The 21300-nt window shown below is 56.0% G+C and overlaps 11 protein-coding genes across 11 annotated transcripts; 4 read left to right on the forward strand and 7 right to left on the reverse strand.

Moving 5' to 3' along the window:
* Positions 1-96: 96 nt before the first annotated feature.
* PG985_000384 (ankyrin) lies at positions 97-1619 on the reverse strand (the record flags this gene model as incomplete). The annotated part of the gene is made up of 2 exons (XM_066820153.1): positions 97-1457; positions 1517-1619. Coding segments are annotated over 2 exons (1464 nt in total), but the record flags the coding sequence as incomplete, so codon positions are not given.
* Positions 1620-2476: 857 nt separating this feature from the next.
* Positions 2477-3666, reverse strand: PG985_000385 (uncharacterized protein; the record flags this gene model as incomplete). Its single annotated transcript, XM_066820154.1, has 3 exons — positions 2477-3010; positions 3089-3474; positions 3540-3666. 3 exons carry the CDS (start codon positions 3664-3666, stop codon positions 2477-2479), a joined length of 1047 nt encoding a protein of 348 aa, XP_066691033.1.
* Positions 3667-4913: 1247 nt separating this feature from the next.
* Positions 4914-6446, forward strand: PG985_000386 (uncharacterized protein; the record flags this gene model as incomplete). Its single annotated transcript, XM_066820155.1, has 1 exon — positions 4914-6446. One exon carries the CDS (start codon positions 4914-4916, stop codon positions 6444-6446), a length of 1533 nt encoding a protein of 510 aa, XP_066691034.1.
* A 792-nt stretch (positions 6447-7238) lies between these two features.
* On the forward strand, positions 7239-8030 carry PG985_000387 (uncharacterized protein; the record flags this gene model as incomplete). Its single annotated transcript, XM_066820156.1, has 1 exon — positions 7239-8030. One exon carries the CDS (start codon positions 7239-7241, stop codon positions 8028-8030), a length of 792 nt encoding a protein of 263 aa, XP_066691035.1.
* A 311-nt stretch (positions 8031-8341) lies between these two features.
* On the reverse strand, positions 8342-9901 carry PG985_000388 (uncharacterized protein; the record flags this gene model as incomplete). The annotated part of the gene is made up of 4 exons (XM_066820157.1): positions 8342-8618; positions 8730-9154; positions 9381-9421; positions 9712-9901. 4 exons carry the CDS (start codon positions 9899-9901, stop codon positions 8342-8344), a joined length of 933 nt encoding a protein of 310 aa, XP_066691036.1.
* Positions 9902-11440: 1539 nt separating this feature from the next.
* On the reverse strand, positions 11441-11706 carry PG985_000389 (uncharacterized protein; the record flags this gene model as incomplete). Its single annotated transcript, XM_066820158.1, has 2 exons — positions 11441-11577; positions 11652-11706. The coding sequence occupies 2 exons, from the start codon at positions 11704-11706 to the stop codon at positions 11441-11443; spliced, it is 192 nt and encodes a 63-aa protein (XP_066691037.1).
* A 1435-nt stretch (positions 11707-13141) lies between these two features.
* Positions 13142-14344, forward strand: PG985_000390 (zinc-binding dehydrogenase; the record flags this gene model as incomplete). The annotated part of the gene is made up of 2 exons (XM_066820159.1): positions 13142-13331; positions 13461-14344. 2 exons carry the CDS (start codon positions 13142-13144, stop codon positions 14342-14344), a joined length of 1074 nt encoding a protein of 357 aa, XP_066691038.1.
* Positions 14345-15716: 1372 nt separating this feature from the next.
* PG985_000391 (uncharacterized protein) lies at positions 15717-16078 on the reverse strand (the record flags this gene model as incomplete). Its single annotated transcript, XM_066820160.1, has 2 exons — positions 15717-15837; positions 15921-16078. 2 exons carry the CDS (start codon positions 16076-16078, stop codon positions 15717-15719), a joined length of 279 nt encoding a protein of 92 aa, XP_066691039.1.
* Positions 16079-17147: 1069 nt separating this feature from the next.
* Positions 17148-18403, forward strand: PG985_000392 (uncharacterized protein; the record flags this gene model as incomplete). The annotated part of the gene is made up of 4 exons (XM_066820161.1): positions 17148-17661; positions 17726-17843; positions 17917-17981; positions 18042-18403. 4 exons carry the CDS (start codon positions 17148-17150, stop codon positions 18401-18403), a joined length of 1059 nt encoding a protein of 352 aa, XP_066691040.1.
* Positions 18404-18706: 303 nt separating this feature from the next.
* Positions 18707-19627, reverse strand: PG985_000393 (uncharacterized protein; the record flags this gene model as incomplete). The annotated part of the gene is made up of 1 exon (XM_066820162.1): positions 18707-19627. One exon carries the CDS (start codon positions 19625-19627, stop codon positions 18707-18709), a length of 921 nt encoding a protein of 306 aa, XP_066691041.1.
* Positions 19628-20127: 500 nt separating this feature from the next.
* Positions 20128-21033, reverse strand: PG985_000394 (Endonuclease/exonuclease/phosphatase; the record flags this gene model as incomplete). The annotated part of the gene is made up of 1 exon (XM_066820163.1): positions 20128-21033. One exon carries the CDS (start codon positions 21031-21033, stop codon positions 20128-20130), a length of 906 nt encoding a protein of 301 aa, XP_066691042.1.
* Positions 21034-21300: the final 267 nt, after the last annotated feature.

The following is a 21300-nucleotide window of genomic DNA, read 5'->3' on the forward strand; positions in this document are numbered from 1 at the left end:
TAGATATTGCCCTCTTGACCCTCTCGTGAACCAAAGTCAACACATCTAGTGCGGCGAAAGCAACCTCCCCCTACTCAACTCCTCCCCCTCATACCGCGCCCCCCTCTCCCACAAAACCCCCGCCATGGACTCTAGCCCCTGCGCCTCCGCGGTCTTGAACGCGATCCCCCCCCCACGTCCGTCCCCACCCCCAGCTCCAGCAGCAGCTCCACCATGGCCGTGTGTTCCCGCCGCACCGCCTGCCGCAGCGTGTAGATGTCTTTTCCTTTGTGCCGCACCCTCGGCCCCGGCCGCCAGCAGCTTTCGTAAGAGGACTAGGCTGCCCGTCTGCGCCGCCGCCGTGAGGGGGGTCCGCAGCCGCTCCCAGCCCATCGCGCTCGGGTCCGCGCCGCGCGCCAGTAGGAGGTCGACCACGTCGAGGTGCGAGCCGCGCACCGCGTGCAGGAGTGCTGTGCCTTTGTTGGTCTTGGGGTGCGAGGGGTCGGCGCCTAGGTCCAGCAGGTGCCGCACCATGGCTACGTTGCCGGCGGCGGCCATCCGGGCCAGCTCGTGGTGTTTGGGTTCTGGGTCGGCTTGGGCGGGGTCCAGGAAGCTTAGGAGGTATTGGTAGATCTCGGGCGACTGCGCGTGGCCCATGGCTTTTCTGAGGTAGAGGCCTAGTTCTGAGGATGGCGGTACCGAGCCGGGGGGTCTTTGGAGCATCGACTTTGAGTCGGGGACGATTTCCCGGTTTCCGTCGGCCTCTGGTTCGGTTGCAACGTCCTCGATTGACGTCTGAGTGTTGCACATGGGCGGGTTTAGGGCTAAGCGCACCATGTTCAGGTCTCCTCGTCTTGCCGCCCCGTATAGCGACCAGGGCCCAATCTTTGAACGCCAAGAGTACCAAATGTGGCCAGACCGATGTTTTCGGGTGCGCTTCGCTTCATAGTCGGGCAGATACTTCTGTAGCAGACGAAGCATGTCGGCCTGTCCGGTGAAAGCGGCGATATATATGGCCGGCGGAAAGAGCTGATACTCTATGGCCGGGTCATGGCCCTCTTCGAGCAGATCCCTCACCAGCGACGTAAAGCCAAAGTAGGTCGCTACCGAGAGCAGATCCTGGCCCAGGTTAGGCGGGTCTCGGTCTTCCCGGTCCCAGCCAGGCCAGCCTACGACACCGGCACCGTCGAGTACAAGCCAACAAATCTTGTCAAGAATCTCCTCTTGGCTCAAGGTGCATGCGCTTGGGTGTGCTTGACAGTGTTGGGAAAAGACGTGGGACACGGTCCACAACTCGCCAAAGTAGCTGTCGGGCTCGTTACTGGCCGTGCGAGACCGGAAGAGCAAATAGTCGTGCCAGAGAACGTCGGCGCCATAATGTCTTCGGTGGCCCCAGTGCGCAAAGTCGTGGACGTAGTAAATGCGATCCAGCAGTCGAGTGCGGTACAGCATGGGTCTGAAAGCAGCGCGAAAGGATTCTGTGGTGGATTGTCAATAGGCATTGCGCTGCAAAAGCATGGATGGGGTTTGGGCTTACTGCATACGAGCTGGAGGCGCAAGGCCCTCCGAAGATCCCGTGCTAGGATGCTGTAGTAGAGGATAGTATCTACGAGTTCTCGCGGAAGTTCCAGGATATGCATTGTGTCGTACGATTGGGAACTGTTGGTGTTTGCTCGTGTTGGGAAGAGGATGGCTGAACAATGTGGTCATCACTTGGCTAGATATAGCCAAAGCGCTTCCTAATTTAAAATCCCCAGGTAAGCTCAAATCTCGTCTGGCAGATTAGTGCTTACATCCGATGTATTCGTATTTTTGGGCCGTTCTGTTTCAGGAGCCGCCCGCGCTTACAATTGGCGTGCAAGGGTAGGGGCCCCTGCAGTGGCCATTAATACATTAAGTTTGCCTAAAGTTAGCAACTCGCACACCCTACTCGAGTTAAAAGAAGAACACTGCATATACGAGTGATCACATTAGTATCAGGCATTGTCTTTTCTCGTGGGATTGTTTGTAAGTTCAATTTCGCACGAGATCAGTCCCTTGAGACACGCTAATTGCTGTCCACGAGAAAGCTTGGTACCCCCTTGTCCAGCTCTACTCACCACAACTGAGGTACCAGCCACGTTCACGAAATCGATACTCAATGCGTGCTCGGGTTCATGTTAGACTCTAGAGAGCTGCATCTGGATTCAATCACTTTAGGGCATATGCTGGCTTACAGCAGCCTTCGAAGCCAGCTCGTTTTGAACACAGAGTAGAAAAAGAGAAAAAGTTTTGAAAGCACAGCTTTATAGTATTTGCGCAACTGCAGCCTGTTTCCCGAGCATTCTGAATGAAAATGAAATGAGATGAAAGAAAAACCAAGAGAATGAATCAACGCCATACTCCCACCGCGTACATACGCGTCAAGTCCAAGCTCGGGGCCAGCCCCGATTATGACAGTATTCTTACAAAATTTCACCACTCTCTCTCACTGCTTCAAGACCCAATCTAGTTGGGTCTATCCGAAGATGAACTTGAGGTCCAAGTCTTCAAGAGAGCTAAAACCGACTTCAATACTCGTGATCTCCTTGCCCACGGGCGAGTTCTTGAGCAGGCTCTGGGTGCTCCGACCCAGCAGGGTGTCAGTGAGGGCTTGGAAGTCGGCCTGGTCCGCCGGCACGGTCGAGCTGCGCTCGATGGTGAAGCTATCGCCCCTGACCTCAGCGATCCTGTTGATGGTGGGCTGCGTGTTCGCCTCGGACACGCCGGTGTACGAGATGCCCCGGAGATCGCTCGGCGACTGTCCCGACTGGTGCACGAACAGGGACATTTCGACCTCCCAGGCCTTGAGGCGGTTCGGGGTCGGGTCCGCGGCGTTTTGCAGGTCGTCGGAAATGATGAGCTTCTGCTCCCGGTCGATGCTGATGTTGTCAACCACTTTGTCGCCGGCTTTCACTTCGTACACATCCAAGTTCGGGTCAGACTCTTGGCGAACAGGATTGTAGCCTCGGGATGTGATATCTGTTACCCCAGAGGCATCAGGCGCATTGCCCTATGAAGGTGGAATTCGGTCAGCTTGCTTGTACTGCTTGCATTGGTGGTCAAGAAGGCATATATATAAAAAGCTTACCGGAGAAGCGTCACCAGCGAGAGCATCGTCAGCCGCCGCGGCGTCCGTGCCGGTCTTGGGGACCTTGGAGTCCGGCTCCGCGGGCGGGGAGCTTCCTTCCTCCAGGGGCCGCTTGCCGGTGCTGCTCTGCCCGGTCCCAAACTCGCCCAGCTGGCCGCCGGTCTGGGCCCCCGACCCGGCATCGCCTCCCCCGGCCCCGCTGCCCGCGCCCGGGCGCCCGACGGCAGCACCGCCACCCGCGGCCTCGCCCGCGCCTCTGCCGGCGCCCGATCCACCAGCGGCCCCTCCCCCTCTAACAGGGACGCCGGGGACGCCGGCCCGCTTGTCGACGATGGCGACGCCTAGGGCGTGACAGCGGGCGGTGCCGCAGTGGGTGAGTTCGGTGGCTGTTTTTCGTGTTAGATATCTTTCAGGGAGGGAGCGACTAAAAGAGCAAGGAAGGCAAGCGAACCATTCAGAGGTGGGTTGAGATCTGTGAAGCGCTGCTCCAGGCCCTTGCTGGGAATCGCTCTGGCCTGTAGCAGTTCAGGGGCGCCGAGCAGCACGAGCAGGAGGCGGGTGATGGAGGAGGTCTTCATCTTGGTCAGCTAGGAAGGAAGCTTTGAAATACAGAATATAGGTCGGTAGTAAGAGGCTTTTGACAAACAGACGTAAGAGAATGAGTTGGTGATGGGTGTTGGGATTGGAAATGCTCGAAGCTTTGGATGTGTATGGGAAAGTAGAGAAGAGTGGATTGTGATGTCTGGAGCTCAGGTCTAACAAGAGCGAGCGATGGGTATGGTTTAAATATTTCATCCGAGTCCTCATTATGGGCTCGAAATCGCAATCAACGGAGACAGTACCCATCCCATGCGGCTTAGACCAGTTTGGGTGTGCGGTTGTTGATGCTGAGTTCCATCCCTGGGTTTGCGGTAACAGGCTCCATGATGAGATGCGAACTCAATCACAGAGATAGAATTAGGATTCTAGAGGAAGTCCAATCTTGCCATTTCCTATAATTGGATGGCAATTGATACGATGTTTCCTTATGCGATGTCGGCAGTAGTGTTGGACGTTACCGATTTAACACGGCGTCTAGCAACTAGCTGTTTCATACCCTTGGTTTTGTTAATAATTAGAAAATCTCCCGTCAGCATGCAACCCAATAGTTAATTGGACATTTCCCCAAGTGGGTTGAAGCTCGCTTGGTTTGGTTCGGCACAGTCAGCATGGACCCCAGGAATAGAAGGAAACATGCGGCCAATGAGATTGCCCGCCGCTCAATGTGACTCTGACGACACGAAATAGAGCATAATTGATTACAAATTTGTTTCATGATAAGAATATCAACTTTCAAGAATATCAATCTCTATTCTACGGGATGGTTGCGCGATGATTGGCAGATGTCCTGTCTAGCTGACTGTTTCATCTTCTAGAAATACCGGAAAAACATCATGAACCAACATTAGAGGCAGCAGGGACTACTTGGGTTTCAGATGTCTTACCGATAGTCTATTTCGAGCCTCACAGGTCAGTATGGCGCGGCGTGGTGTAGTTGAGGCAGAAGTTACTGTCCACGGCTTCTATAAAGACCAAGTTAGGACCGTGACAATGTAACGACTCGGCATCACAATCAAGTGCAAGAACCAAGTCACAAGCATCGTTCAAAATCCCTTCACTTTCCTTTTCTCATTTCGTTTTCTTTCCTTCATCTCCTTGGTCATCTTCAATCGCTGAACACATCACCCCTTTTTCGGTCTCTATTCATTTCATTCTAGAATCTACAAGTCCATTCGAACTCTGATATTCACTTCACATCATCCTTTCACTCCCATTCCATACCAAGATGGCCGCTGCTAACGCTGTCATCAACATTTTGGCCTTGGGGGTTGGCGGATTGCTCTCGGCTCCTGCCCTGGTCGACTTCTTCTCCTCGCCCCTACCGGACAAGATCCAAGTCAACATCGGGGCCGGCGCCACCAACAGCTCCGAGGCCGTGCCCGATGGACAGGATCTCAAGGGCAACACCCCGAGGGTCACCCTCTTCGACATCAACGGCGTCGAGATCGGCTCCGGGACCAACGACGCCATCGTCAGCGACGGCGGGTCCGTCACCGTCACCATCGAGGGCAAAGAGGGCTCCGACACGTCCAAGGTGCCGCAGTACATCCAGCTGTCGGCGTTCGGCTCCGACCCGATCTGCGTGTCGTGGCTGACGACGTCGTCGTCGACGTCGTCGGGCGCCGACTTCCGCAGCTGGAACGGCGCGGCGGCCAAGTTCTGCGACGTGCCGTGGTACCCGAGCGTGGCGCCGATGCCCGGGGTGACGACGCTCTTCCAGCCGCCCTGCTTCTGGCTCAGCAACACGGGCGAGTTCGTCGTGGGCATGAGCGCCCGCCTCGTCGACTTCTTCTTCCCCGGCACCGCGTCCGACCAGTCCAACCAGACGGCGACGCAGTGGCAGCAGTTCCCCGACACCCTGTGCAACGCCCCGGGGCGCCAGCAGTTCTACAAGAACTTGGGTGTTTGCATCCCTTTCTACCCCTCGGGTCTGTCTGTTGTCAACCAGAAGGACCCCGAGACCGGCTTCGACGCTGATTTTGACGCGATTCAGAGCAGCCACACGCACAGCTGTTCCCTAGCCGGCATCCCGTTCAACAACGTCGACCTCGGCGGCGGCAAGCCGACCCCTGCCTTCGAAGAGTCCCTGCTCGCCGGGTTGACGCTGAAGTCGGCCATCACCCTAGGTCTAGGCCGCCGCGCGGACGCGACGGGTGCTCCTGTCGCCGCCGATCAAGACCCGGCGGTGATCTCCTCGGCCACCGCCACCGCCACGCAGCCGCCGCTCATCACCGAGTCCGCGACGCTGCCCGAGAAGCAGCAGCAGCAGCAGCAGCAGCCCGAGAAGCGCAAGATGAAGGAGCCCGTGCTGGACCGCCGCGTCGAGAAGCGCCACGAGGAGGCCCACCGCTGGTGCCAGGAGCACCACCTCGTCGTCAGCGAGCACACGGCCCACAGCGCCGTCGAGGTGTGCGAGAGCGCCTCGTCCTGGGGCCCGGATTTCGTGGCCGTCGCCGAGGGGGTCTTCTGCGATATGTGTAACCGTCAGCTGTACCCGCTGTGCGGCAACGGCAGCGTCAGTGGCAGTGGCAGCGGGATGGGCTTTACCAATGGGACTACGACGGCGGAGGTGACGATTGCTACGGCTGAGCCGAACGCGTCCGAGGGGGTTCGAAAGGCGCTTCGCCCGGCTGCGGGGCCTGGGGCTGTCACTTGCTTCAACATGCAGACTAAGCAGCTGCGCGTCCCAGCCCGGCTCCGTCGCAGCAGTGGTTCTGTTCCGGTCAAGAGATACCAGGTTGTCAAGCACTGGAAATAAGCTACATGCCGCCTGGCCCGGGTTGTTATGTCGGGGACGAGGAATGGGTTTGGGGGTTTGGAAGGATTTGGTGATTGAGAGATGTCCACCAGCTGCAAGGGGGGATGTAGAGCCGAAGTAGCTGTGACCAATCCCTCAGGGGCTGTGGCAGCGAGAAACCATAACCGGCCTTAATGGCAAATGCTCATTTCTTTTGGATATTCTTGTTGCTCACTCAAATTGTACTTTTATCGGAGTTGTTCTTTTCTATTTATCAGGCCAGTTTTACCGCAGTTCTGTTGATCCCCGGGCAACCCCTTTGTTGCTCCGAGTATATTGAGTTGCCTACTTGTGGTCCGTAGCTGAAACATCCCTTGTCTTGTGCCATGATATCCTGTCGGTTTCCATCTAGTGCTCCTGTTTACCTCCATTGTGAGTCATGTGCCTCAGATACCCCTCGCCGACTAAGCAGACTTGATCGCCCCTCGCCGACTACGCGCAGCTTGACCGACGACTAAGCACAACCTGATCGTCGACTCACAGCCCACGCTGGGTGCCTTAGCTTAGAGTACCAATGTCTGAAAGCGAGGCATGAACTGCAACAGTGCAAGAAAGAGCTTTAATCATCGCAACAACAATCCCGTTTCTTCCACACTTTTCTAGCAAACAACCGTATCCAGCAGCACCCAAATTTACTCAACGTCACCCAGGTATACTACCCATTTCCATTTCCATTTCCATTGCCATTTCATCGCCGACAAAGAGTCTTTTCATGCAATGCAAACACTGATGATCCACAGTCGCCGAAGAACCATGAAGGACGTCACCGGAAAAGACCACTGGGGCAACGCCACCCCCGAGCAGCAGGAGAAGATCCAGGACACCTTCGGCGCCTGGCCCGCCGAGACCGCCTGCGTCCGCCAGGGCTGCGCCCACGGCGTCCACGAGGCCTGCTGGGAGCAGCCGGCCATCTACCCCGTGGCCACCCTGCAGCCCTGCCTCTACCAGCCCAAGGTCATGGAGCTGCTCCCCGAGCCCCTGCGCGCCAACCGCCGCCAGTGGCTGCATATCTGCCTGCTGGCCAAGCTGTACCGCCTCTCCGCCTTCCTCCACTTCAGCGAGATCTCCCCGTACCGCAACATCCTCCACCTGCGCAACGAGGGGGCGGTCGTCGAGTTCGACGCCTACCTCTTCTGCCTCCTCTACACCGTCGGCCGCCTCATCGACGCCCGCGGCCACTTCCCGGCCAAGTACAGCTTCCTGCCCGCCTACGACCAGGCCGACACCTTCGACTGGAAGTTCGAGACGATGGATTGCCGCGACCGCACCTTCCACCAGTACGAGAAGGACGGCGAGTGGGAGGAGGAGGTCAACCCCTTTGTCGACCGGGACGCGTACCTCAAGTCCCTGGAGAAGGCGGCCGAGAACCCGGGGCGCAAGCCGATTCATACGCTGAAGCTGCTGTACATCCACTACGACGTCCCCAAGTTCACCCCGTCCCCTTATCACAATGCGTACCAGCAGGAAGTCATGCAGGCCTTTGCCTTGGAGCACGCCAAGTACGAGATCGCTCCGGAGAACAACAAGTACATCCGCGATGCCTAAAGTCACATCAAGAAGCTGGTGCGTTGGTACAATCGCACGACACGGATGCTCGATATGGTGTATCCAGGGGAAAGAATGAGCTTGTTTGATTTGATTACGGAGGCGTCCTGGCCAGCAATATGTTGTGGTCTACATTAGATATGCATTTTCAGTTTCGTGACGTCTTCTGTACGTATCGGGTCATGAAGTGCCCGATCTCAGAATGTTTCATCAAGACATGAATAACAGGAGTTGACTGGATTCACGAATAGTCCATTTGTATTCAAGAGTTTCATGGCAATGACAAGTATCGCTAAGTCCGAGTATGTGCTTCAAAGACCAATAGTTGACCCCTCCCGTAGTTCCATTGCATTATCATTATTAACATTAAGATTGTGGTTTCTCGTCACGTTCGTCGCACGCAAGGGGGTGATGGGGGGCGCCGTTTGCAGCTTGCTGCCCCGTAAGAACTTGATACTTCGCATCACTTCCACGAACTTGGACTGCGAGTTCTCGCTGCTTTCCCTCGACAATGTCAGGCGGCGAGCTACCAAGATGTTCAGGGCCGGGAGACAGGCGCAGACTACACCAATGGTGACTTCGGCGGTGCTAGAGAGAATATCAGATGTCAGAAACTAGCTTCGCTGATGGCGGAGCAGAGGGTCCCATCCAGCGTCGTGGGTGGACCGGGGATGGGGGAATCAAGAAACGTTCACCTACCCAAGCAAGTTGAAGCGAACAAAGTCGACGCTCTGGTCGTTGGAGGTTTGCAGCCGGATGACAATCACCATTCGCACGATACTGGCCATCGTCGCAATGCCGCCCAGCCCCAACATGCACCAGATCTTCAGTTTCTGTACCATGCGCATCCTCAGGGAGATGGTCGCCGGGATCGGCAGTATCAACACAGCGGTGTCGCTCACAGTGCTGATGACGGTATCGGCGACGAACAGGGAGCGCTGGGAAACGAGATTCGTCCCTTTGATACTCAGGTCCCAGTAGCTACTGATGGGTCGGCAAACTTGGACCTTGATGATGAAGACGGGGACGTAGTAGCAGAGCATGAGGATGATGATGACCCAGGCGCTGATGCGCGTCGCCCTGAACGACCCGAAGACGCGTGCGATGACGAGCAGCAAGGCGAACTAACGGTAAAGGGGGTTAGCCAATGGCCGGAGGAGATGGAGCGCCAAGCAATAGGTGCTCTTTTTTCTTCTTCTCGCAAAGTGCATACTTTCGTGAACCATGCGTTAGGGCCGTAGACTAATGTGTCTGCGTAGAGAGCCTATGGATGAATGCGAGTTAGCACCAAAACGGGAAGCGGTCTGGTCGGGTATGACGTGCCTTGAGAAACCCCTCGTAATCTTGGACTGTTAAGTCCCACGCATGATACCCTCCTCCAAAGTGTCCCACTGGTTGTGATGTGTGTCAGCATTGGAAATTCTTGATGCTTTGGCGGGGTCGGTTTGCTCACTCATCAAGGCCGTCACACTGTATCCAACTGCAAGCACCTACAGGTTTCAAGGAGCGGTCAGCCTCTAGACGTCGACGACATTTGGTCAATTGGGAGGAGGAGTGTTCTCAAGTTGGACAAAACGAACCCATGCAATGCAGCAAGCCCCTATCATCATGCACTAGTGTCAGCACGTCTCGTTGGTCGCCTACTTAGCACAGGGTCCGGCGGGCGGGCGAAGCAACTCACAGTCGTCAAGGAGGAACGGCGGGGCCACCCTCATCTTCACATAGACGCGCAGAGCAAGAAAGATGGTCATGATGACAATGGAGAGAATCTGCGACGCCAAGTTGATGGTGTTTAGTACATCTTCGGGGTTTTCGAAGTTCGGCGTCACACCTGGAGGCGGTGGAATCGCTCCGACAGGGCCGGGCGGCATCGTAGAGGCATCAGCGAGGCGATGTTGGCCGACAGAGAGGATCGGGAGAAAGCTTTGTCCAAGATCTTGGGGTCAAGGTGTGGGTTTGTTTGTTTTGTTTCGTCACAAGACGAGCCAGGAGTGATCGCCGGACCGGCCAGCGTCCAAGGCCGAAAGGCCTGGACGTCCCAGTGAGGGGGCTGCTGCTGGCCAGCAATTTCTCAAACTCTGATCAAATTGAACGATGGGACATCGCAGAGCGAAGAGGTAATGTCGCAGGGCCCCGAGGAGACGGCACTATGTGGAAAAGAAGGGATGTGGTAATATCAGGAAACCTTAAAGTCAGTACCCTGCCCATCGCTGGGGAGATTGGTGCACCTGTTGGTGAGATCTGTCGAAGGATCGAAGGCGTCTAGAAAATAGCTAGCAGCTGCCTGGTCATATATCGGACATTCTAGGTCTCTCGGCAGGGCCTCCATGACTCAAACGTGCCATGCGAGACGTTGGAGGAAATTACCGGACCAAGTCCAAGCACTCGGAAAAACCCATATGCTGGGGTAACCAGGCCACAACGGTTCATGGGACCCGAACTTGGGACGTGACTTTCCCCGACGCGGCAGAATGGGACCATATCGACTTCCCCGATGGGTCAATCTCTCACGCCACAAAGACGGCGAATTGCCTGACTTTCCTGTCTGTCCCGACAACAATATGGACATTTGCCCCTATGGCAACAACTCGTCGTCTCAAGCATTAGGCCGACAGGATGCTGTATTTTGGTCTAGATGCACCAGTTTCAACATAAAAGGGACCTCGATCCCCAGGGTTGGGCGGAGGATGTTCGCATCAAGCGGTCGGAGGCCTTGGCGAACCACTCAGTTTTGATACCACTAACCCGAGTCATCTTGCCACGAGGCGAAGGCATGTGCCAAGCCAAACAAAGCGACCGTGCCGACTCGCCGCGATAAGAAGCCATTGTTTGGTTTGTTTGAACCTTCCGCTCGACAGGACCCTGATCCGTTGAAGCCGACGCTCTGCCTCGTTCCCTTTCGCTCCGGTCGCACAGCTCCCCCTTGCAGCCAAACAAGTTTATTGCGAAGCCAGGGGGTTCTGGTCTGTCGCAAAGTGGGATATACATATATCCCCTGGGCATTTGGATTGATCTAGCGACAAAGAGACAGAAGAGGAAAAGAGATAGCAACATCTGGGTCAAAGAAGGCCGGCGCAGCTCCCCACAATCCTACCGTCGGATCATGGCGCACCGTCCTAGTGGGCACTGGAAAGGGCCCTAGAATCTTGCATTGTACCAGGCGGAGAGCGGCCCCTTTCTTCCCCGCCCGGTATCCGTGCGGAAGGGTCGTCAGCCAATTATGGGTATATGACCTTCTCATGAACGTATGCTCTTTTGAGGGTGTGAATCTTTTGTTTCCGCCGGCCTTGGCTGGCATCACATTGAGATTTGAATGTCACCAAGGAAAAAGAATCACCATCTCAGCTCTAATGTCACACCAGTTGACCACGTGGCTAAGTTGTTTGCTGATGCACGGACGGATGTCCCTCTCAGGGCTCTGCCTGGGGTTCGATCTTGGCATCCGAACATCCAACGAACTCGCGGCATTCGCTCACAGCCGCCAAGACCTTCTCTGACAGCCGCATCTTCGAGATGTTTCTCAGCGGCATGCAGATGTCGATGCGATCTCCCTGGGTTTATTCCCGGCGGAGATGGGAACTGGGCAGCTCTGTTGAGTCTGCGACGAAACGAACTAAAGACCGCTGCGGATGGCCGGGTTGAGCTCAGCTTCACTTCCGCCGTATCCGGGGGACATGTTGTTTGTCCAATACCGGCAGACACGAAGCTCGACCAACTTGTGGGGAACCTCCCCGCGCCCAGACGCTGCGGGCTACGGCTGACTCCGGATTGAAGGATCATGGCCTGTTCGCTCGGGGCGACGTTTCAAGCCAGGCTGCAAGTGGGCAACACGGCACAGATAGGTCATCCAGGAGGAGAGGCAATGTGACCTTGGACATGCCCCTCACCGGGGCGTCCATCGATAAAGATCATGACCGCCCCCAAGAACAAGTGTGTATTGTTAAACTTTGGTACGGAGTAGTGTCCGGTGTGCCGTCCGCAAGAATCCAGCCAGTCCTGGCCATGTACGTGTACGCACGTCTTGACTTCGAAGTAGTTGAGAATAACCATTGGTAAGTGAAGGCGGGATCGAGTCCCACCTGAGAACCCAAATGATTTTAGGTTTGCATGAAAGCTAATAGAGATTGGCTGGCTGGCCTTTCTGCCAACGGCTTATCGCCGATGCCACCGACCACCGATAACAGATAACAGAATATTACCAAGCAGAGTGGAGATGGAAAGAACGCGACAAGCAACAAGAATGTTCCAATTATGGAGTGTAAGTGAAGTGAAGTGCAACTTGCAGGTGCGGGTGCGGCATTTGCGGACCCCGCGATCTCTGTTTGCCAAGATTATCGCCGATACGTAGGATATATCCTCCTGAATGCTTAGGTAGGTAGGTACTGTACTTGTCAGGTTACGAATGCCCGTATCGATTGCAATGACTCGTACAATGCTTAGGCCCAAGGGTCGTGCCGAGGTGGGGAGGAGTCAGGCCAACCTGTGTGCCGTTTCCTTATTTCATTGCCCTTACCGCAACTTGAAATTGTCGCTCTGAGCGCATCAATGCCGCGGCCGTGACAACCATCCTCCTTGGCAATGCCGCTTCTTGAGCAGGCCAGCAATTGCCGGAAGCCTCCCGGCCAAAAGTTATTCTCAGCCCCCAACTTTGAAGGCCGTGGTTGTAGTTGCAATTGCCGGGCCATTGCAGGGACCCACGGTGAGGAGCATCCTGGGGATGCATTTCCGATGCGTGCAGTCCCGGCCTTATTCCGCGAGCTAAAAGCTGGGTTTCTGGGAGCTAAATGCCGACCTTATCTTGATTTGATGTCATCCAAACCTACCACGGTCGATTCGTCATGGACTCAACTCGAACACCAGCAGAGAGGTGGAGCCCAAAGTCCCACGACTCCGTTGCTAGTCGATCCAGCCTCCGCCTAATCCGAACCCATGGCGCCATGATGCGTGCGAGCCCGGAAATCTTCAAATCCCTCGAGAGGGGCACTGGTTCAAGCGTCCAGGTATAGAAAATGCCGCCGCCCCGCCGCCTTGGAAGTCAACGCGAAGACGTCCATATCCCCAACTCTTGACTTCTTTCACAACATTCCCCATATCCCTTCAAATCTTCCACAATGGCTTCCGGAGACAAATTCGAGGGATGGCTGGGCCACGCCCCCGACGCTGTCGAGGGCAAAATGGTCTGGGGCGAGTTCGAGCCCAAGAAGTGGGAGGAGGACGACGTCGATATTGAGGTCAGCCACTGCGGCATCTGCGGTTCTGACCTTCACACGCTCAAGTCGGGCTGGGGCGAGACCCCCTACCGTGAGTTCGCCTTTTCCCATTCCAGAACCCGGCCCACTCGGGCCTCTTACTCTCCCGCCTCTTCCAATTCAATCCAATCCAACTCTGCACCAAGGCTGTGATTTCCAAGCTCACACTCCTCGTTTCTAGCTTGCTGCGTTGGTCACGAAATCGTGGGCAAGGCGGTGCGCGTCGGCAAGAACGTGAAGCACGTTAAGGTGGGCGACCGCGTCGGTGTTGGCGCGCAGGCCCGTTCGTGTTTGGAGGCCGACTGCCCGGAGTGCTCCAGCGGTAAGGAGAACTACTGCGCCCGCGGCATGGTCGGCACTTACGCCGGCGTTTACCCCAAGGGCGAGGGCAAGTCCTACGGCGGGTACGCCAAGCACAACCGCACCAACGGCCACTTCGTGCTGGCGATCCCCGACGGTATTGACTCGGCCGACGCGGCCCCGATGCTGTGCGGTGGCATTACCCTGTACTCGCCGCTTAAGAAGAACGGCTGTGGGCCGGGTAAGACGGTCGGCATCGTCGGCGTGGGCGGTTTGGGTCATTTCGGCGTCCTGTTCGCCAAGGCCCTCGGCGCCGATAGGGTCGTGGGTATCTCGCGCAAGGCCGATAAGCGCGAGGACGTGCTCAAGCTGGGCGCCGATCAGTACATCGCCACCGAGGAAGACCCCGACTGGGCCAACAAGCACGCCCGGAGCCTCGACTTGATCGTCTGCACCGTGTCGAGCGGCAAGATGCCCCTGACGGACTATCTGAAGTTGCTGAAGGTGGAGGGCACCTTCATCCAAGTCGGCGCCCCCGACGGCGGTGAGCTGCCCAACATCAACGCTTTCACCATCATCTTCAGCGGCATCAAGGTCGGCGGCAGCGGCATTGGCGCACCGCACGAGATCCGGGAAATGCTCCAACTCGCGGCGGACAAGAAGATCAAGCCCTGGGTGCAGAAGCGTCCCATGGCGGATGCCAACAAGGCCATCGTGGACATGGAGGAGGGCAAAGCGAGATATAGATACGTACTGGAGAACTAGGTACCGGGACGAGGTTCACCCGTTAGATGTTAACGTTAATGAACGATACCATTGCTCGCTATCCAGCTTGATCGCGGTTTGATAAGTAATTACTTTCCGTTTTCTATCACAGGGCCGTTTACCAGAACCAGTGGCTTCCCTGTTGTTCTCTAAGCCAAGACGGCCTCAATCACAGAACAGCAGCCCCTATGGTTCGGGGTGCCTGTGTCTTTTTGTCAACTGTTGAGTACCATCTACGACACCGAGGCGAAAAGCGGAGCGATAAGGGTAACCAGGTGCTGACATTCGAGGTGGATAGATACGGACACCACGTGCGACTTGACCAGAAGGTTGCAGCAAGGGGGGCTTCTAGACAATCTGTCTGGTCTACCACCCCCAGCCCACCTGCGGGGCCAGGATATATACTGTGACACTGCCCCGTGAGGAAACTATTGACTCTGATTCAGGTAAGCTCGCGTGCAATGTTGCATCATCGAAAGAGCCCAGAAGATGGTTTCGGCAGCGGATGTATGACGCATTACAAAACCAATGTTCCATATCCATCCTTATTGGCCGATGGGACAACATATGAATAGATACCGTTCAGATCCACTTGCGGCTACCAAGACCAATCGGAGGCCTTCGTATACCACCTTTATCAGTCTTCCGCCCCGAAGATTTGAGTGGTTACACAGGATCTCGGCCACCTTCGACGACGCCAGCAACAGTGCACCCGGCCAAACGAGCATCGTCCTTCAGCGGATTCCCATGCCGACAAACCACTGTAGAAATACGACAATCGAAGACTTAGCTGATGTGTTTCATGAAGCAGCGCAACGGCAACTTGCAGAGACGAAACAAGGCTGATCAGGGGTTATGCAAAGAGTACCACCAGAGTCTCTTTTACAGCCACATATATCTCAACACGATCAACAGCCCAGCCCATCCAAGCACAGTCGACAGTCAGGCAACTCTCAGGGCCGCTATGGGCCGCACATATATCTAAATTGAGCCGATTCCTTAGAGTGCAGCAATAGACGCAGTTCGTCTCGTGTAGAACCCTGGAAGGAAATAATATACTTATTGGATGTTTGTTCCACAAACTACTCAAGCTCATCGTGTCCGTCATCATTCAAAGTGTTTAATTGTGATATATATATTCTTACAGGGAGATGTTTAAATATTTTCATCTCTTCATGTTTCTTCTTGGTTTTGTTCTTTTCTGCAGAACCCTTTCTAGAAACTCTTGATTCCATACCAACCAAATTCAGCAGAAACGAAAGGTTCATCCTAATATGCGATATCCGTGTAAAGCTCGTGTCTGTCCGTCTATATGGCGTGCGTTCGACACTTTCTGATTTCTAACCGCGATATGACTTTCAATATGGGTGCATCATAGCTTGCTATCCCGGGCAGATTCGATCTTGTTATTGCAGTCAATGCACCTAACCGGTTGAGCCGCCGGCTGCTGCGGCTGCTGCTGCTGCTTGAGTTCCTCCCGCCTCAACTCGTCGCTACAAATCCCATCAATATTGCTTCCAGGGTGAAGAGACCCTACATCCTGGAGGACGTCGGGGCAAGTGTAGACGGAACTTACCGCACCACGTATTTGGCGGTGAAATAGGAGCCGGCTCCGAAAATGGCGAGTCGGACAAGAGGGAACCCCCGGCCGTAAAAGCGACGGTAGGGCATGTTGCGCAGGTTGGCGCGATAGGCGTGCCAGGGGTGCTGGTGGGCGCGCATATCGGGATGCATGGTGGTGGGTGATTTGGGTAGGTAAATATAGTGTATGAATACAAGGTACGAGGACAATGAGGGTTTTTCAAAGCATGACGAGCGCTTCCAATGACTGAATGCTTGGCCGTTTTTATTGTTGCTCGGGCGCTGCTCAGTCTCGGCCTCGGAGGTCGGACATTGGACAATTGTGCCAACTCCGAGAGCACCGGAGTGTTGATTGACCCGGGCTTACTCTTTCTGGCATTTTGCACAATCATTCCAGATCAGCGGCACAAATTTATGCAACCTCTACTTTACCCCTAACCTAGGCTCTTATTAGTCTCGGGAGCAGGCAGCCTGCATCAATAAGTGGGAATCTTACTAAATTGCTTACTACATCTTGCAGGCAGTGCTGTCCATTTATCGCTGCGGCTTCTGCATAGGTTGCAGTCTCATGGGCGTATCTATCGTCTGAAGCCGTATCCATCCCCGTTCCAGTGCTCGGAGCTCCAGCCTTCCAGGGACTAGAGCGTGGATTGGCTTCAGTCGGATGAACTGAAATACTCGGTAATAATCGTCGCTGGCGAATCCAAAGTCGGACGATGCCCTGAAGAGAGTTCGGTTGATGCAACCTCGCCATGGCGGAAAAAGTCTATGAGCCGCCCTCATTTCATCTGCAACTGATGCCGAGGGACGAAGGGTCTGACTAACTTTCCGAAGACGTGCATGATTTCCGCTGATAGATCAATTTGTCAGCACAATATTCTTTGGTGGTAACTGGTAACTGACAACTAAGTCTCTTTTCTTTTGTATTCCGTCCCCCATCTTCATGACATGCCATGCCATGGCACAGCGACAGCAACATCGCGAGACCAGCGTATACGACACTAAACAACACCATGGTTTGTCGTTGGACGACTCCACGTAGCTCTGACGATGTCGGCCGCCCCAGGGAATGTAAACGCCACTGACCCCGGCCGTGAGAGCTATCTGGCCCAGGACCGGAGCACCACCACGCTGGTCTCGATCTGGACGGTGACCGGAGTCGCGTGCCTCGTGGCATTAGCGAGACTCTATGTGCGAGCCATCATGCGTCGAAACGTGCGGAATGATGACTATTTCATCATGCTCTCAGTGGTACGTGCTCTCAAAGCTGGACTTTTACCATCGCCCTGCTCCCAGATCCCCTGCATTTGGTGACTTCTCTGTGGCTGATGAAGGACATCCAACCCCCTCGCAGGCTGCCAGCATCGCTTCGTGCGCCCTTACTTCCAAAGCCGTCGACCATGGTCTTGGCCGCCATATCGAAGCCCTGTCCCACGAAGACCAGGTTGCGGTTACGACCTGGACCTACATCGCCTTCTGCCCGGGCGTCATGTCCTTTGCGATCCCCAAACTCGCCGTCATCGCCCTGCTGGTCCGCCTCATGTCCCCTAGAAAGCTGCACTACTGGATCCTGTGGACCATGGGCATCACGGTGCAGTTGACCCTGCTCGCTACTGTCGGGATCCTGATCAGGGTGATCGTCGAGAAGTGTCCGCCGTTCAATGACATTACGCTGAAACCGCCTGACCACTGTGTGTCTGTCAGCGTACAAGTCAAATGGTGTTTGTTTGCTGGATGTACGTCATCTGCTCGTCCCCCAGGTTAGGTTCCGAATGATGCAATGGTCTGATTATCGAATAGCACTGTCCGCCTTTGTTGACTTCTATCTCGCCATATACCCTTCCGTCGTTCTGTACCATCTTCAGATGCGCCGCCGGAAAAAGGTGGCATTATCCATTGCTCTTGGGCTTGGAGTTTTGTAAGTCCCATGCGATATGTACTGCGTGTAATTGAACCCCGTGTCTACGCCAGCAGCTAATACAGAAAGCCAGGTCTGGCGCAGTGGCGGTCTACAAGACGACACACCTCCCAGCTCTCGCGGATCCTGACTTTACTTGTCGGTGTTCCCCTCCACTCTGTGGGCGACTTTGGAGAACTGACAACTTTGTCCAAATAGGGGCCAACGCAGATTTGCAAACGTGGACAGTGTGCGTACAACAGACATTACTACAATTCCCCATATTTCACTCCCAACTATTCCTTACAATTAAGCTAACAGCCAAGCACTTCAGGGCCGAAGGCAGCACCATCGTGATCGCGTCGTCGATTCCCATCCTGCAACCGCTGCTGGAGAAGGCCTGCGGCGTCAACTTCATAGAGTGCCGACGGGGTAGGTTGAAAACATACATCGAGTTCATTACCTCCCGCGGCAAATTAACAACGGCGATCCAGCGTCGCGTCCACCACTTCAACGACAGCGCCATGCTGGCCGAGACGGACGTGGAGGCGGCCGCCGCCCACAACAGCCACCGCCGCTGAGGGCCATGGCGGCGCCCATCACGGCCTCGGACGGCACGCTGCCCTCTCGGCACATGGTTGACGACTTTCAGGTTTTGCGGCCAAAGTAGCGTTCGCACACAGCATGGCAGCCGTGGCAGAATTTATACATGGACCGTTTGCTAGAGGGGTCGATGGGAATCGAACCGCAGAAGATGTAGCTATGCTCAGGGGTCAAGTGGAACATTGACGAAGAACAACTCAATTCCCCAATCAACGCTTAGCTCGTGTTGCACGCCCAACAAAGATAATCAGATCTGATATCTACAATTGCTACTACCCCCACTACAGCTGTATCAACCCAATCGTCAAAGCCATCGGATTCGCCGCCAGCCTCTCCTTAGCCGCAATCAACTCATCCACATCCCACTGCGCCCAGAGGAAGCGCCCGTGCAAGAAGTCGCTCTGCGGCCCCGCCAGCCAGCGCGCAAAGTGCGCCGGCAGCTCGATGTCGTCCCACTCGAGCGCGTCCCTGGCAAAGTGCTCCGCCGTGCCGGGGGTGTAGAGCGATCCCGGGTGGAACGAGAAGATGCGCGTCGTCTCCATCTCCGTCTTCTCCTCCTCTCCCTGCTGCTGCTGCTGCATCATCTTCTGCTTCCAGTCCGCCTCGGCGGCGAACGACTGCATGATTTGCACCCCGGCCGCCTTGCTCGGCCCGTACGCCGCCCGCATCGGGTTGCGCATCTGCGCCACGGCCGAGGCGACGTTGATGACGGTCTTGCTCCGCGGGGACGGCGAGGCCAGGTAGGCCTGCGTCCAGTCGAAGGCGGTGACGGCGTTGACATCGAACGCGTCCCGGACCTCTTCGGGCGTAACCTCGGCGGCGGCGACGCGGCGGTGCGCGACGCCGGCGCACAGGACCAGGATGTCGAGGCCGCCGCTCGTCTCCAGGCCGCGCAGGATCTCGGCGGTGCGCGCCCGGTCGGTGATGGAGGCTGCGTGCGTTACGACTTCCAGACCGGGGTGCGCGGCCTCGAGCTCGGCTTTCGCGGCGGCTTGCGGGCCCGCGGACCGCGATACGATGACGAGGCGCGACACGCCGGACTCGGCGAAGGCTTTGGAGATGGCGAGGCCCACGCCGCCGGCGCCGCCCGTGACCAGGACGGTCTTGCCTGCGCCCTCGAAGCAGTGGTTTTTGGAGAGGCGGTCGTATGACTTGGTGTGGTAAGTCTTGGTGGGGCGTGGGAGAGACTCCATGAACGACATGATGAATGGTGTGCGTGTGTGGATGGGTTTGCTTATACAGCGTTGTGTCTGATTATGGTTGGACGAAAGAAGCAGGTATAATGATGGTAAATATTCGTGTGATCACCGAGGCTTGATTAATACCGACTTCTCCTACCATACTTCCATCGTGTTCGGCGTTGTCGCATTTTATATTGCCAAGCGGAGGTTCATGTCGGACACTCCCAAATACCGAGGCGAGGACCCGGACTTTTTGGCGGTTTAACACTAAGCAAGTGAAGCGCACTTCGTATAATCCTACTCCAAGCCACGCATCTCATACGGACAACTAATTAGATGCTTATTCCGTGACATGGTTGGCAATAGCTGTTGCCTACTGGAATATTGGACATAGATCTAGTTGTTTCAACTGTATTGAGCATGTATGGAAACGCATACCAAAAACCACATTGTGACATGCTCTAGTGCCGTACTAGTCCACCTCGGTGGTTTCCAGCCCCCGTCTACAGCATCGTGTAAAGCTAGGCAGCCGCCTCGACGTCGCCAAAGACCATTCGATGGTCGCTCGCATACACACCGTCGATCAGATTGTCCACGACCTCATACCGGCTTACTGTCCACTTCGTCTCCGACGCAGGCCCCAACCAAGCGAAGTCGATGCGCGACCCCTTCTTCCACGACGAGAAACTCGTGTACGTCTCGTACGGCCCGACCCGCTGCGAATCATCGGCCAGCTCATAAAGCTCTTCCAAGAACCCCGACTCCGTGACGGTGGCGTACGCGTCCTGTCCGGGCTCCGAGTTGAAGTCGCCGGCCAGCGAGACGGGCAGCGAGGCCTCTTCTGTGCCGTACTCGCGCCGGACGGCCCGGATGCGGTCGAGCGCCACCTTGACCCCCTCGCTGCGGGCGCGCGAGCTCACGTTGTCGAGGTGCGTGTTGGCGGCGACGAAGCGGCGGCCGGTCCCGACGTGCTCGAAGACGCCGATGGTCACGACGCGGCGGCTGCCGGCGCCCCAGCCGTACGACGGCTTATCCGGCGTCGGCGACAGCCACTTGGTCTCGTTGTAGAGCAGGCGCAGCGCCGTCGGGCGGTACAGGATGGGGCTAAACTCGCCCGCGTCCTTGCCGTCGTCGCGGCCGACGCCGATGTGCGACCACTCCGGCCCCAGGCCGGTCTTGATGTCGGCCAGCTGGGTCGCGATCACCTCTTGCATCCCGATCACGACGGCGTTGGGGGTGTCCGCCACAGTCTTGGACAGCGTCGAGACGACCAGGGGCGCGCGCGTGGACCAGGGCTTCTCGTTGATGTCGCGGACTGGTGCGGCCCAGCGGATGTTCCAGGTGACGATGCGCAGAGACAGTGTGCTTTGCGCCATGACGGTGTTGGCGGCGAGGGCCAGGATGCTCAGGGAGTCAAAGAGGCGCATTGCGGGCTAGAGCTGGGGGTTCAGGTGCTATCCTTCAGCGGGGTAATTTAGTGCTGCAGCAGTGAAGCAAGTGGTGGTGCGAGAAAGTCAAAACTTCGATGCACTCCAAAACACAGTGCTATCCTTCGCTTCTTAATATCGCTCTATCTACAGTAGGATGCCTTGGACGACCCATATACTCCATAGACTGCCACGCTCATGAATCGTTGGATCCGGCAATTCATTTCACATTGCATTACATCTGAGGAACGTGGTGGATTGATTGGT

Source organism: Apiospora marii, assembly GCF_038362585.1.
Source record: "Apiospora marii strain CBS 49790 chromosome Unknown utg000001l_segment0_segment0, whole genome shotgun sequence".
NCBI lineage: Eukaryota > Fungi > Ascomycota > Sordariomycetes > Amphisphaeriales > Apiosporaceae > Apiospora > Apiospora marii.